The sequence below is a fragment of the Electrona antarctica genome (assembly GCF_951216825.1).
Source record: "Electrona antarctica genome assembly, chromosome: 1".
NCBI lineage: Eukaryota > Metazoa > Chordata > Actinopteri > Myctophiformes > Myctophidae > Electrona > Electrona antarctica.
This window is the reverse complement of record NC_136806.1, coordinates 8,609,777-8,622,177: the sequence shown is the minus strand read 5'-3', so window position 1 is coordinate 8,622,177 and position 12,401 is coordinate 8,609,777. Positions and strand designations below refer to the sequence as shown.

General features: G+C 44.0%; 1 protein-coding gene across 1 annotated transcript in view; it reads right to left on the bottom strand.

The window, feature by feature from the left end:
* The window catches only part of LOC306942922 (semaphorin-4E-like), a 42,682-nt gene that overhangs the window by 19,888 nt on the left and 10,393 nt on the right, over positions 1-12,401 (bottom strand). Inside the window, exons 4-11 of the mRNA XM_079529106.1 lie at positions 11,198-11,343; positions 10,154-10,216; positions 9,126-9,224; positions 8,291-8,390; positions 6,195-6,317; positions 3,249-3,400; positions 2,836-3,014; positions 1,208-1,364 (exon numbers count right to left, since the gene is read on the bottom strand). Coding sequence (XP_079385232.1) covers positions 1,208-1,364; positions 2,836-3,014; positions 3,249-3,400; positions 6,195-6,317; positions 8,291-8,390; positions 9,126-9,224; positions 10,154-10,216; positions 11,198-11,343 — 1,019 coding nt within the window. The remainder of the gene's footprint in view (positions 1-1,207; positions 1,365-2,835; positions 3,015-3,248; positions 3,401-6,194; positions 6,318-8,290; positions 8,391-9,125; positions 9,225-10,153; positions 10,217-11,197; positions 11,344-12,401) is intronic.

The following is a 12,401-nucleotide window of genomic DNA, read 5'->3' as shown; positions in this document are numbered from 1 at the left end:
AGAAGGCTGACAAAGGGTGAATTGACCCAGAATGCCGCAGTACGCTTGGTCTTCAACCAGCCAAAATTCTCCGTTGGTTCCCGGTTTCTGCAAAACTCTGAGTACAAAGCTCTGATGGTTTCTGCCCTCACAGAGTACAAAACTCTGATGGTTTCTGCCCTCACAGAGTACAAAACTCTGATGTTGGTTTCTGCCCTCACAGAGTACAAAACTCTGATGGTTTCTGCCCCTCACAGAGTACAAAACTCTGATGGTTTCTGCCCTCACAGAGTACAAAACTATGATGGTTTCTGCCCTCACAGAATACAAAACTCTGGTTGTTTCTGCCCTCACAGAGTACAAAACTCTGGTGGTTTCTGCCCTCACAGAGTACAAAACTCTGATGGTTTCTGCCCTCACAGAGTACAAAACTCTGATGGTTTCTGCCCCTCACAGAGTACAAAATTCTGGTGGTTTCTGCCCTCACAGAGTACAAAACTATGATGGTTTCTGCCCTCACAGAGTACAAAACTCTGATGGTTTCTGCCCTCACAGAGTACAAAACTATGATGGTTTCTGCCCTCACAGAGTACAAAACTCTGATGGTTTCTGCCCTCACAGAGTACAAAACTCTGATGGTTTCTGCCCTCACAGAGTACAAAACTCTGATGGTTTCTGCCCTCACAGAGTACAAAACTCTGATAGTTTCTGCCACACACAGAGTACAAAACTCTGATGTTAGCCAACAAATGAACCAAAGGTATGACACGCCCATATCTTCAAAGTCTGATCCAACCCTACAACACATCCTCTGTGATATCGTGTCTGTATGTTGTGGAAGTGAAGACGTGCTCTTTCCTTTTATCACAGAATGAATGAATGAATTCATCCATGTAACTAAGTTACGAATGGAATCGTACGGGTCCATTTGGATCCATTTGTATGGACTCAAGAGTTATGGAGGTTCCAATGCCCTGTTCTATTCTATTGCATTACAAAAATTGGCGCGATCCTTGTAATAAGAAAGGTTTTAGAATGTTGTTTTTTTTAATCCATGGGAACGGAGAGGACGAGGGGGCGGAGACGGAACCAAAGAGGAACGGAAACACGAACCATTAACTTCCTGACCAGCACACACGCATGTGTGCGCGCGCGCACACACACACACACACACACACACACACAGAGAGAGAGAGAGAGAGAGAGAGCAGGCTTTTGGCCGACTCACCGCTCCGGGCCGGGGGGAGGGCACATCTTTGCTGTACATCACCCACTTCACAAAGGAGGTCTCCACGGTAACGGGGGTCTTGTACTTCCCCTCGGAGAACACCTTGCTGATGTCCAGCACGTTGTACGCACACACCGCCGACAGGCCCGACGAGTCCCTGCACGCACGCACGCGCACACACACACACACACACACACACACACACACACACACACACACACACACACACACACACACACACACACACACACACACACACACACACACACACACACACACACACACACACACACACACACACACACACACACACAGGTTATTATAGTTTGGGATTTTTCATTTTAGTTTGTTTTGACATCTTTTTTTTTTTGTTAGTTTTAATTGGTTTCTTGAGCGGATTTACTAGTTTTGGAAATAGTTTAACGTATAGCAATACACAGCCAACCAGCTGAGGAAACGGCAGATTGAGGTTTAACCCATTCAGGCCTGACGTCGAAATAAAAAAATAAGTTTTCTAAATCGTGACAATTTTCTGAAAGATTTTAGGCACATTTTAACGATTTTTCAAAAATAGCAGACCTACAAGTTCATGAGCTTGTAGATCTGCTATTTTTCAATAGCTAAAGTTTAACGTAACGCTTAAATCACCAAAAGGGGTTCCCGCCAAGAATGGGTTAAAGCAAAGTATTCTATCGCTAGTTTGACCACTTCAAACACTTTTATATCTTAAAATCACTAGTAATAAAACCAAAAATGACAGTATTTTCGGTGCGTGACACGCTTCCAGACTCATCCGCATTCAACCCGCTTCCAATGTTATCAACCGATAATCACCAGTAGATTTAGGTTACTGATTAGGAAACTGCCACCGAAGCGAAAACACCGTGATACTGACTCACGTGGCCGGTTAACACTGATATGAGGTTCGAAATTTTAAAAATGTCTTCTAAATCATGACAATTCTCTGAAAAACCTCAAACATTTTCATGTCACGGACCCCCAAAAATATCTGTAATTGGCCGCCGACCCCATCTGAAATTCTGTAGTTTCAGGGACCCCCCCCCCCCCCCCATAAGCAAAGATTTTAGTTAAAATCGTTCACTCTGAAAGAATATAAATTCAAAGATTTGCGCCACATTTTCACGATTTTTCAAAAATAGCAGATCTACGGCACTTGGTGCCGTGCTATGAGCTTGTAGATCTGCTATTTTTCCAATAGCTAAAGTAGCTAAAAAATGTAATAATGCTTAAAACACCAAAAGGGGTTCCCGCCCAAAATGAGTTAAGGGAATTACGTGGCTGGTTAAGACTGAGGTTATAGGTTTCTGGTTGAAGGTCTGAGGCTTAATTAAATAAATCAGTTCTCTTGTTTTTTTCTGGATTTGCTGGCTGGTCCTCCGTCAGAAGCGGTTACATTCTGCAGATGGCGTGTGGCTACGATAAGTTTGTTTGGGTCAGATTTAGGGTTAGGGTTAGTAATAGTCAGACAACGCAAACAGCAAAGCCTGCTGGCTCCATTGCATTCGAGGGACTGGTGATTATCGGTTGATTTTCATTCGAATCCGCGATTCACACAAATACAGATAATTCTCTCTGTCTCTCTCTCTCTCTCCCTCCCCCCAACTTACGACTGTGGGGTGAAGACGGCGTAGAACATGCAGTGCTTCCAGTTCAACAGCGGGTCACACCAGAGGAAGGTGTCCTGGATGATGTACGGCAGCTGGGACTCCAGGACGGGACAGTCCAGCCTGGCCTTCAGGAAGGAGGTCCACTTCTTCTGCAGGGTCCGCTGACCTCCCAGGTCCCCCTGTATGACCACAGCGCAAACACAGACACAACACAATGAATGTCAAGCACAATGAAAACTGCCAGTAAAAATGGTCCCGAGTCCTGTCGGGTATTTACAGAATCGGGAGACCCGTGCAACGCACGCACGCACGCACGCACGCACGCACGCACGCACGCACGCACGCACGCACGCACGCACGCACGCACGCACGCACGCACGCACGCACGCACGCACGCACGCACACACACACACCTTGCAGACGCGCGCCACCCTAGACACCAGCAGCTTGTTGTAGAAGTCGTACTCCACGGCGGTCTCGCTGAAGAAAAGGTAGACCTTGTCATCGTCTCCCGCCTCGCTGGCATCACTCTCTGGCATCTGAGACATGGAGATGAAGGTGGGCTCTGGAGAGACAGATAGAACATTATTACATCTGAGACATGGAGATGAAGGTGGGCTCTGGAGAGATGATAGAACATTATTACATCTGAGACATGGAGATGAAGGTGGGCTCTGGAGAGACAGATAGAACACATTATTACATCTGAGACATGGAGATGAAGGTGGGCTCTGGAGAGATGATAGAACACATTATTACATCTGAGACATGGAGATGAAGGTGGGCTCTGGAGAGACAGATAGAACATTATTACATCTGAGACATGGAGATGAAGGTGGGCTCTGGAGAAACAGATATAACACATTATTACATCTGAGACATGGAGATGAAGGTGGGCTCTGGAGAGACAGATAGAACGCATTATTACATCTGAGACATGGAGATGAAGGTGGGCTCTGGAGAGACAGATAGAATACATTATTACATCTGAGACATGGAGATGAAGGTGGGCTCTGGAGAGACAGATAGAATACATTATTACATCTGAGACATGGAGATGAAGGTGGGCTCTGGAGAGACAGATAGAACATATTACATCTGAGACATGGAGATGAAGGTGGGCTCTGGAGAAACAGATAGAACATTATTACATCTGAGACATGGAGATGAAGGTGGGCTCTGGAGAAACAGATAGAACACATTATTACATCTGAGACATGGAGATGAAGGTGGGCTCTGGAGAGACAGATAGAACACATATTACATCTGAGACATGGAGATGAAGGTGGGCTCTGGAGAGACAGATAGAACACATATTACATCTGAGACATGGAGATGAAGGTGGGCTCTGGAGAGACACATAGAACATTATTACATCTGAGACATGGAGATGAAGGTGGGCTCTGGAGAAACAGATAGAACACATATTACATCTGAGACATGGAGATGAAGGTGGGCTCTGGAGAGACAGATAAAACATTATTACATCTGAGACATGGAGATGAAGGTGGGCTATGGAGAGACAGATAGAACATTATTACATCTGAGACATGGAGATGAAGGTGGGCTCTGGAGAGACAGAACACATGCATGTAAAATATTCATTCTGATCTTCACTGCTAAGGTCAGTAAAGATACCAGACAAGACACCCTGCAATACTAACAATTAGGGTTGTCCCGATTGGATCGGGTGATCGGAAATCGGGCCGATCACGTCATTTTCAAAAGATCGGAATCGGATCGGGAGCTAAAAAAACGTAATCGGGACATCCCTAGCATCAATATTATATCCATATCATGAAATTAGACTGGATATTGTCTGTGATTTGGGTTATTGTACTATGGTGATTATGGCGATTATACGTGTTCTATAAAATATAAATATCGGATCAGGAAAAATCGATATTGGCAGATGCTCAAAATCAAATGATCGGAATCGGATTGGGAGCAAAAAAACTTGATCTGGACATCCAGTCCCACTAGCCCTGGCTGGGTCACGGCGTTATTATTGTCTTGAAAATCCCATAGAAATCTTAGGTCGAGTCATATAAGAAAAACTAAACAAACCACCCGGAGATTCTGTCAGGAATGTGACTCTGTGTCATTTATGACATTGAGTTACATTTGATAACGTGGAGAACGCGGATAACGTGGAGAAAAGAATATATATATTGTTACCCTTTGGATAAATTACTACTTTTACACCATCACTTGATGCTTCATATCCATATGAGTAAAATCTCCCGTGATGCATTTTGAGCTTGTAGATCAGCTATTTTCAAATGGTCGAAATGAAATGGTTAATGTATGTTTTGCACTAAAAATGAAATTCTACAAAGTAGTAGTAACTAAGTTTAAAAAAAGCATGTAGTGGAGTAAAAGTACAATATTTGGATCCAAGATGTAGTGGACTATAGAAGTAAAAGTACCTCAAAATGTTACCATGTACAGTACTTGAGTAAATGTACTCAGTACTGATACATTATTATTATCAGTGGTTTCCACCACTGATAAGAATAACCCATTCTGGGCGGGAACCCCTTTTGGTGTTTTAAGCATTATGTTATACTTTAGCTATTGAAAAATAGCAGATCCATATTGCCCCACTGAGAGCAGACTTTGTGTGATCTCACTGGTCTTAATGCCTGCTTTATGATCTTTGTAAAAAAGTGTTTAAGACACCCTTCCTCGTCCAATGGTCGAAGTCCAAAGCTGTTTTGTTTTTGTTCCCCTCAGCAATACTGTAAATACTTTCGTTCTCGGTTTTTGTTTCGTTTCTCTTTTTTTTTCTGTCCCCTTTTTTCTCCCTCCTTTGAAATGTTCATTCTGAAGTAACAATGCCCGGTTGTCCCTGTTATGTGTTGTCCTGATGCCATGAGGACGTAATCCATCTGGAAAAAGTGAGGACTATACAGAGACATTAAAGATGGAGTCACTTGGAGGGGGGGGGGGGGGGGGGGGACATGGGACCGGGGGGTCTACAAGCTCATAGCGCGGCACTACGAGCTTGTAGGTCTGCTATTTTTGAAAAATCTTGAAAATGTGGCGCAAATCTTTGAATATATATTCTTTCAGACGTTTTTAACTCAAATCTTTGCTTCTGGGGGGGTCCCTGGAACAACATATTTTCAGATGGGGGTTGGGGTTGGCGGCCAAATACATATAATTTTGCGGGTCCTGGGCATGAAACACTTTGAGAACCACTGACTGACATAGTCTTAGAAACATGGATTTTTCAGAATACTTTCAGGATTTAGAAGACATTTGTAGAATCGTCCTCAGGCCTAAATGGGACAATGTATCAACGCATCCCCACTGGGTTCCATGCAGCATTGCATGCTGGGAGGGGCAGGTCTTACCGTTGAGCCAGGAGCTCTTGAAGTCGGTGCGTACCGAGCTGACCGCAGAGGCTGCAGAGCTGCGCATCACCACAGGCTCAGAACCCAGGAAGTTCATAGACGTGGCCGAGTAGAGGTCGTCCCCTGACGCACGCACATGTGCGCGCGCGCGCACACACACACACACACACACACACACACACACACACACACACACACACACACACACACACACACACACACACACACACACACACACACACACACACACACACACACACACACACACACACACTCTTAGACAACACATATCGGCAACATAAAAGTTCACTGTGTTGGATGATTAAATGTCAAGCACACAGTGATCTGTAATGAATGTAAGGTAACAATGTAACTCAGGTGGTGCCTTGGATGAAAAGGTTATTTACAGGGGTGCCCTGAGACAAAAAAATAACGTTTGAGAACCTCTGCTGTAATCAATGAGATAAACACACCTAACCACATGAACCCTAGCGTCCTTATTCTGGGGGTGAACGTTCGCCGAAAATATCCAATTAACAAGCCCACAATTCGTCGCGTTGCAAGCTTGTTCATCAACTATTTTCGGCAAAGACATTCAGTGTAAACTGGAAAAAAGTATAGTGCCCTGTATATACCAGGGGTTCTCAACGTTTTTGGCCGGGGACCCCCGGAAATGCTTTGGCAATGTCTCGGGACCCCCGCCCCGCCCCCTCCCGACCCCCAATATAAATTGACTGCTACAATAACCTTAAACCATTTTGGGCGGGAGCCCCTTTTGGTGTTTTAAGCATTGTTATAATTTAGCTATTGAAAATAGCAGATCTACAAGCTCATAGCGCGCCACCGAGTGGCGCGCTACGAGCTTGTAGGTCTGCTATTTTTGAAAAATCGTGAAAATATATATATATTTTTTTAAATAATTTGGGGGGACCCCCCAAACTAATTTGGCGACCCCCCGAGGGGTCGCGACCCACGGGTTGAGAACCCCTGGTATATACAGTAACTAAGGTAACTAAGGTTTTAAAAAAAAAATTATCTTTTTGTTCAGCACCTGAAAGTATTTTAGAGATGTGCGTACTTTCCTTTGGTTTCCGGTTTAAAAAAAAACAATGGCTCAAACGTCACGCATTTTCTGTGTTCTGGCTGTTGAGAACAGAAGTGAAGCCAACTCATAGTAGGGGGAGAGCGATGGATATAGAGGAAGTTTGATTTTTGTCAGTGATATATTTATCCCTCAAAACCATTCACAGAGGCTCTGTCGCAAGTTAACACCTGCAAACTAAATCCACCTTTCAGCGGGCCAAAGGGAGAGGAAATGATCACTTCTCGTTTTCAACAGGTGGTCCGTGGACCACTGGTGGTCCATGGATGTATTGCACGTGGTCCCTGACCATTCATGTAGGATTTGTTGATTTTTAACCTTTGACCTCCACAAGTTGGAGGTCAAGAATTTCAACTGAAAAAGGGAGTTAGAATCTCAAGAGGGGGAAGTGCACTGGATTGAGTCATTATTAGGAAATTGTTAGTAGTCAATGGACCATTGTTTGAGAAACAGTGGGATGTATACACATGGGATCCATAGCAAGTGTTACAAAAGCACTAAGCTTAACCAAACTCAACACAACAGTGGTCCCCAGGTTGATTCCATGTCAGGGTGGTGGTCCCTTGTTCACAATCAGTTGAAAACCCCTGGTCAAAGGGAGTGAAAATAGCGATCTCACCCTTTAGAGCGAGGTCTTGTGCACGCATCCGCCTCGTTGACGGCAGACTGCTGGGCGAGCGCTGGCGCTTTGGCATGGGGGGTCAGATCAACATGCAGATCAACTCGGGCGGGGCCGAGTCGGCTCAAGCAAACTTTGCAACGTTCGACACGGCAACTTGCACGCTTTAGCGCACTCGGTGGTGTCTCTCGTGGCTCAAGTACGCTTGAGACGGCACCCCTCTGTCGTGGTCTAAAAATATACTCTATTGGACCAAAAAAAGAAGTCTGCGGTTGTTGGAAAAATAGTGACGGCAGCAGGATTGGATCCCAGGAGATATGGATTGGGAGGCTACTGAGCTGGCTGCCAGAATGGGGTTTTGGATCTGTCACTCACCAACCATGATGGAGGAGTATCTCTGGAAGGGGTCAAAGGGACACTTCCCTTTGCCGTCTTCTTCTTTGTCCTCCAGAGCCAGAGTTCCATCTGTGTACGACTGCACAAGAAATGTCCTGGTTAAAATCATCTGTGTACAACTGCACAAGAAATGTCCTGGTTAAAATCATCTGTGTACAACTGCACAAGAAATGTCCTGGTTAAAATCATCTGTGTACGACTGCACAAGAAATGTCCTGGTTAAAATCATCTGTGTACGACTGCACAAGAAATGTCCTGGTTAAAATCATCTGCGTACGACTACACAAGAAACGTCCTGGTTAAAATCATCTGTCGCTCTCACTGGCTGACATATCGGTCATTAAATGTGACTTTTTGGATGAAGAAATGCTCAAGCATAGCCGATCTACAAGCTCGCAATGCATCGATGTGTGCACTGTGTGAATGTTGTTTAATAGGGCTTAATTGGTTTGCGTATGTTCGATGTTCACAAATATTATTATTTTTGTCTTCCTTTTTTGAAGTTGCACACAGGGTCTGTAACTCCAAATGGACCCCTTACAGTACCATAACTCCAAGAGTGTGCAAGGGCTCCATTTGTACATTCTCTGAGTCATCGTGGGGTCGTTGGAATTAAAAGTTTGAGAACCATTGCTATAGTACGTACTGTCTGCTACTGACGTGTATCTACATGCTAAGTAGGTAGTGATGTGTCTCACCAACATGTATCTACATGCTAAGTAGGTAGTGATGTGTCTCACCAACATGTATCTACATGCTGTTTCTCACCATGTATCTGCATACTATGCAGGAATTAGGTAATGATGTGTCTCACCATGTATCTGCATGCCGGGTCGAAGGCGTTGGTTCCACACACATACATTCTGCCATCCTCCATCGAATGAAGTGTCCGGATGTAGTTCTTACAGTCTACCTGTAAATACATTAAGAGTGTAAGACAAGTGATTTGTTAAATAATATTAGTTTGATATACTGATTGTAGTCATTACAGTATGGAATTCAGTATCGGGGGTCTTCCCATCTCTCCAGCGCTTTATTAAAATAGAAAGGTTACAGTTCAGGATACCAATTTGATCCAATCAGGAGAGAGAACTCATACAGGATTTCAAAAAAAAAAAAAAGAAAAAAAAAAGTGGAATTGGAAGTGATTAAACAGTTTCACAACTGTTTCATGTTGTAAAACTAGCAGGCAACAAAGTCTTACGCACACCTGTATGCTCTGAGGCGTGTGCGTAGGCAGGTATGTACCATAATTTCCGGACTATAAAATATAAGCCGCACCAGCTAAATTTAGGGGGAAAAAAACAAATGTGTACATATACAAGCCGCACTGGACTATAAGCCGCAGGTGGCCATAGAGATAGATTTAGAAGGTCCCCTAGTGGACGTTAGCTGTAAAAATCCATAGATTAGCCTCACCGTTGTATATAATAGGACACAGGGTTCAAAACATGGGGAAAAAGTAGCGGCTTATAGTCCGGAAATTACGGTATTCAGAAATGGAGAAAAAGACTATGACAGAAACTAAATCCGAACGTGCAGTCAAAATCAACACTGGTCTGATCTGAACCTACCTGTACATAGGCCCCTTCTGACCCTGCAAGGGAATTTATGTCTTTATAAACGATTGTAAAACAGGATCCAACACTGATCTGAACCTACCTGAGGATTCTAACACTGATCTGAACCTACCTGAGGATTCTATCACTGATCTGAACCTACCTGAGGATTCTAACACTGATCTGAACCTACCTGAGGATTCTATCACTGATCTGAACCTACCTGAGGATTCTAACACTGATCTGAAGCTACCTGAGGATTCTATCACTGATCTGAACTTACCTGTGGATTCTTGCCCTTGTTTTGACAGTCCTCTTGCTGCTGAGACGTCACCTCCCAGCTCACCTAGAATGAGACGCGTTCATTTTGTACATCAGTGCTTCTGAAACTGTGTAATGAAATGTGTTTTGTTTTGTTTTTGTTTTTTAAACTTGGGTGGGAACCCCTTTTGGTGTTAGCATTATGTTATGCTTTAGCTATTGAAAAATAGCAAATCTACAAGCTCATAGCGCGCCACCGAGTGGCGCGCTACGAGCTTGTAGGTCTGCTATTTTTGAAAAATCGCAGAACGACTGACATAGAAACATAGCTTTTTCAGAAAACTGTTCTGATCTCAGGCCTAAATGGGTTAATTTAACCAGTAAAAAAATAAATAAAGACACATTGAGACAGTCTTTTTTTGGAGTGTGAACTAACTGGCCAAGAGGCAGAAAGGAAGTAGAGGAACAGGCAAATCTATAAATAGTGTCGCCATAGTCCAGCTGGGACAGACATAAGACCTGTAACCAACCGTTCACCAGGGGAACAAGCCTTCGGTCTGTAGAATAAACATAAGTGAATAAAATAAAGTGAATTTAGATCTGCTATTTTATTTATTTTTTATAATCGTGTTATTGATTTAGAAGTAGTATTGGCCATCCCTGGTACTGAGAATACAGACCGAGTTGCTCCAATCCTGAGACCTCGAACTTTTAACACTAATCACTTTCAACACCTTTCAAAAAGGCATCATTCTCACCTCAACCTGCTTGTTGAAGATGTCCCTGAGGCCCAGGGCTTTCACTTCTAGTGATTTTTCCTAGTTGACTAGTTTACTAGTCGACTATTATGTTAAAAAAAAAGTGTTTTGTTTAGTTTTTTGTTGTTTTTTTGTAAATATTAAAAACGGTGTACATTGGTGACTATAACTATAATCTACCTGATCTTGAGGCCTCCAAAACGGGAGGGAAAAAAATCAACTATCAACTAGTCACCAACGAGTACCAACGAGGTGAACTAGTGGATTACTAGTCGACTAGTTGCATAATAATAATAATAATAATAGACCTCAGCCTTCTTGTTGGAGATGTCTCTGAGGTCCAGGGCGTACACAGCCTCCCTGGCTCCCACCAGCAGCAGGCCCAGGTCTTCTCTCAGCAGCATGGTGGAGTAGTTAGTCACCCCGTCCTCATGGAACAGATGCCCGTTGGCACCTAAAACAATACAGAGGAGTTAGTCACCCCGTCCTCATGGAACAGATGCCCGTTGGCACCTAAAACAATACAGAGGAGTTAGTCACCCCGTCCTCATTGAACAGATGCCCGTTGGCACCTAAAAGATCATGTTAACAATACAGAGGAGTTAGTTACCAAAATATTGAAAGAGAACAAATGTCACTAAAACATTTTTTATTTACCATGTATGGTACAGAATTCATTATTGTTTTTAAAGAAAGCTGCTTAATGTTTCCGTTTGTAGTGTAATAAAAGATAATGGAAGTAAATTAATACGTTTTTATTATGGATCATTAGAAAGCACTTTGGGTTGGAATCCCGCTGGGGACGCTGTGGGTGCTGGCGGCGTGTTCTCTCCTCCGCGTCATCAGTGCCCATACCCTAGGTGGGGTTGGCGAAAGAGCCTTTCTTTTTTTTTAATGTTTTTTATCCCACGATTTTGTAACACGGCCCCAGCACCCACAGCGTCCCCAGCGGGAATCGAACCCAGGACCTTCTAGCTGTGAGGCGGCATCACTACCACCACCGTCACCCCTCGGTGGCACAGTCGAAAGGGCCTTTCTGTGTGGGCCTTTCTGCGTGTCCCCTAGGGTAGGTACCCTCACAAAAAACATGCAGTAATCCTGGTCTCTAAAACTACCTCCCCCTGGCCAGCCGTGGCGCCTGATGGAGGGGAAAGGAAGTGGTTGGAATAACGTGTTCCTTCCACGCGCTACGTCCAACCCGGAATACTCCCCCTTGTCAGGTGTAAAGGAGCGACTTGGACACTCATGCATGAAGGAAGCTCAAGGAGTTCAAGTCCGTTGCTCTCCCCAGGTGGGCGGAGTGTGTGTAGAGCCCAGGATCACATTAGATAATTGACACAGGGGTGAAAAATGGGTTACAAAATCGTAAAAAAGAAAGCACTTTAATTATTAGACACACGGTGAGGGTGAAATCTGAATCTGAAACGAATGGAATAGTCGGGTACCTGGAGATTTCCGCCCCTACTCGTTACCCATTCAGCTATGGCACGAAAACATATAATAAAACAGCAA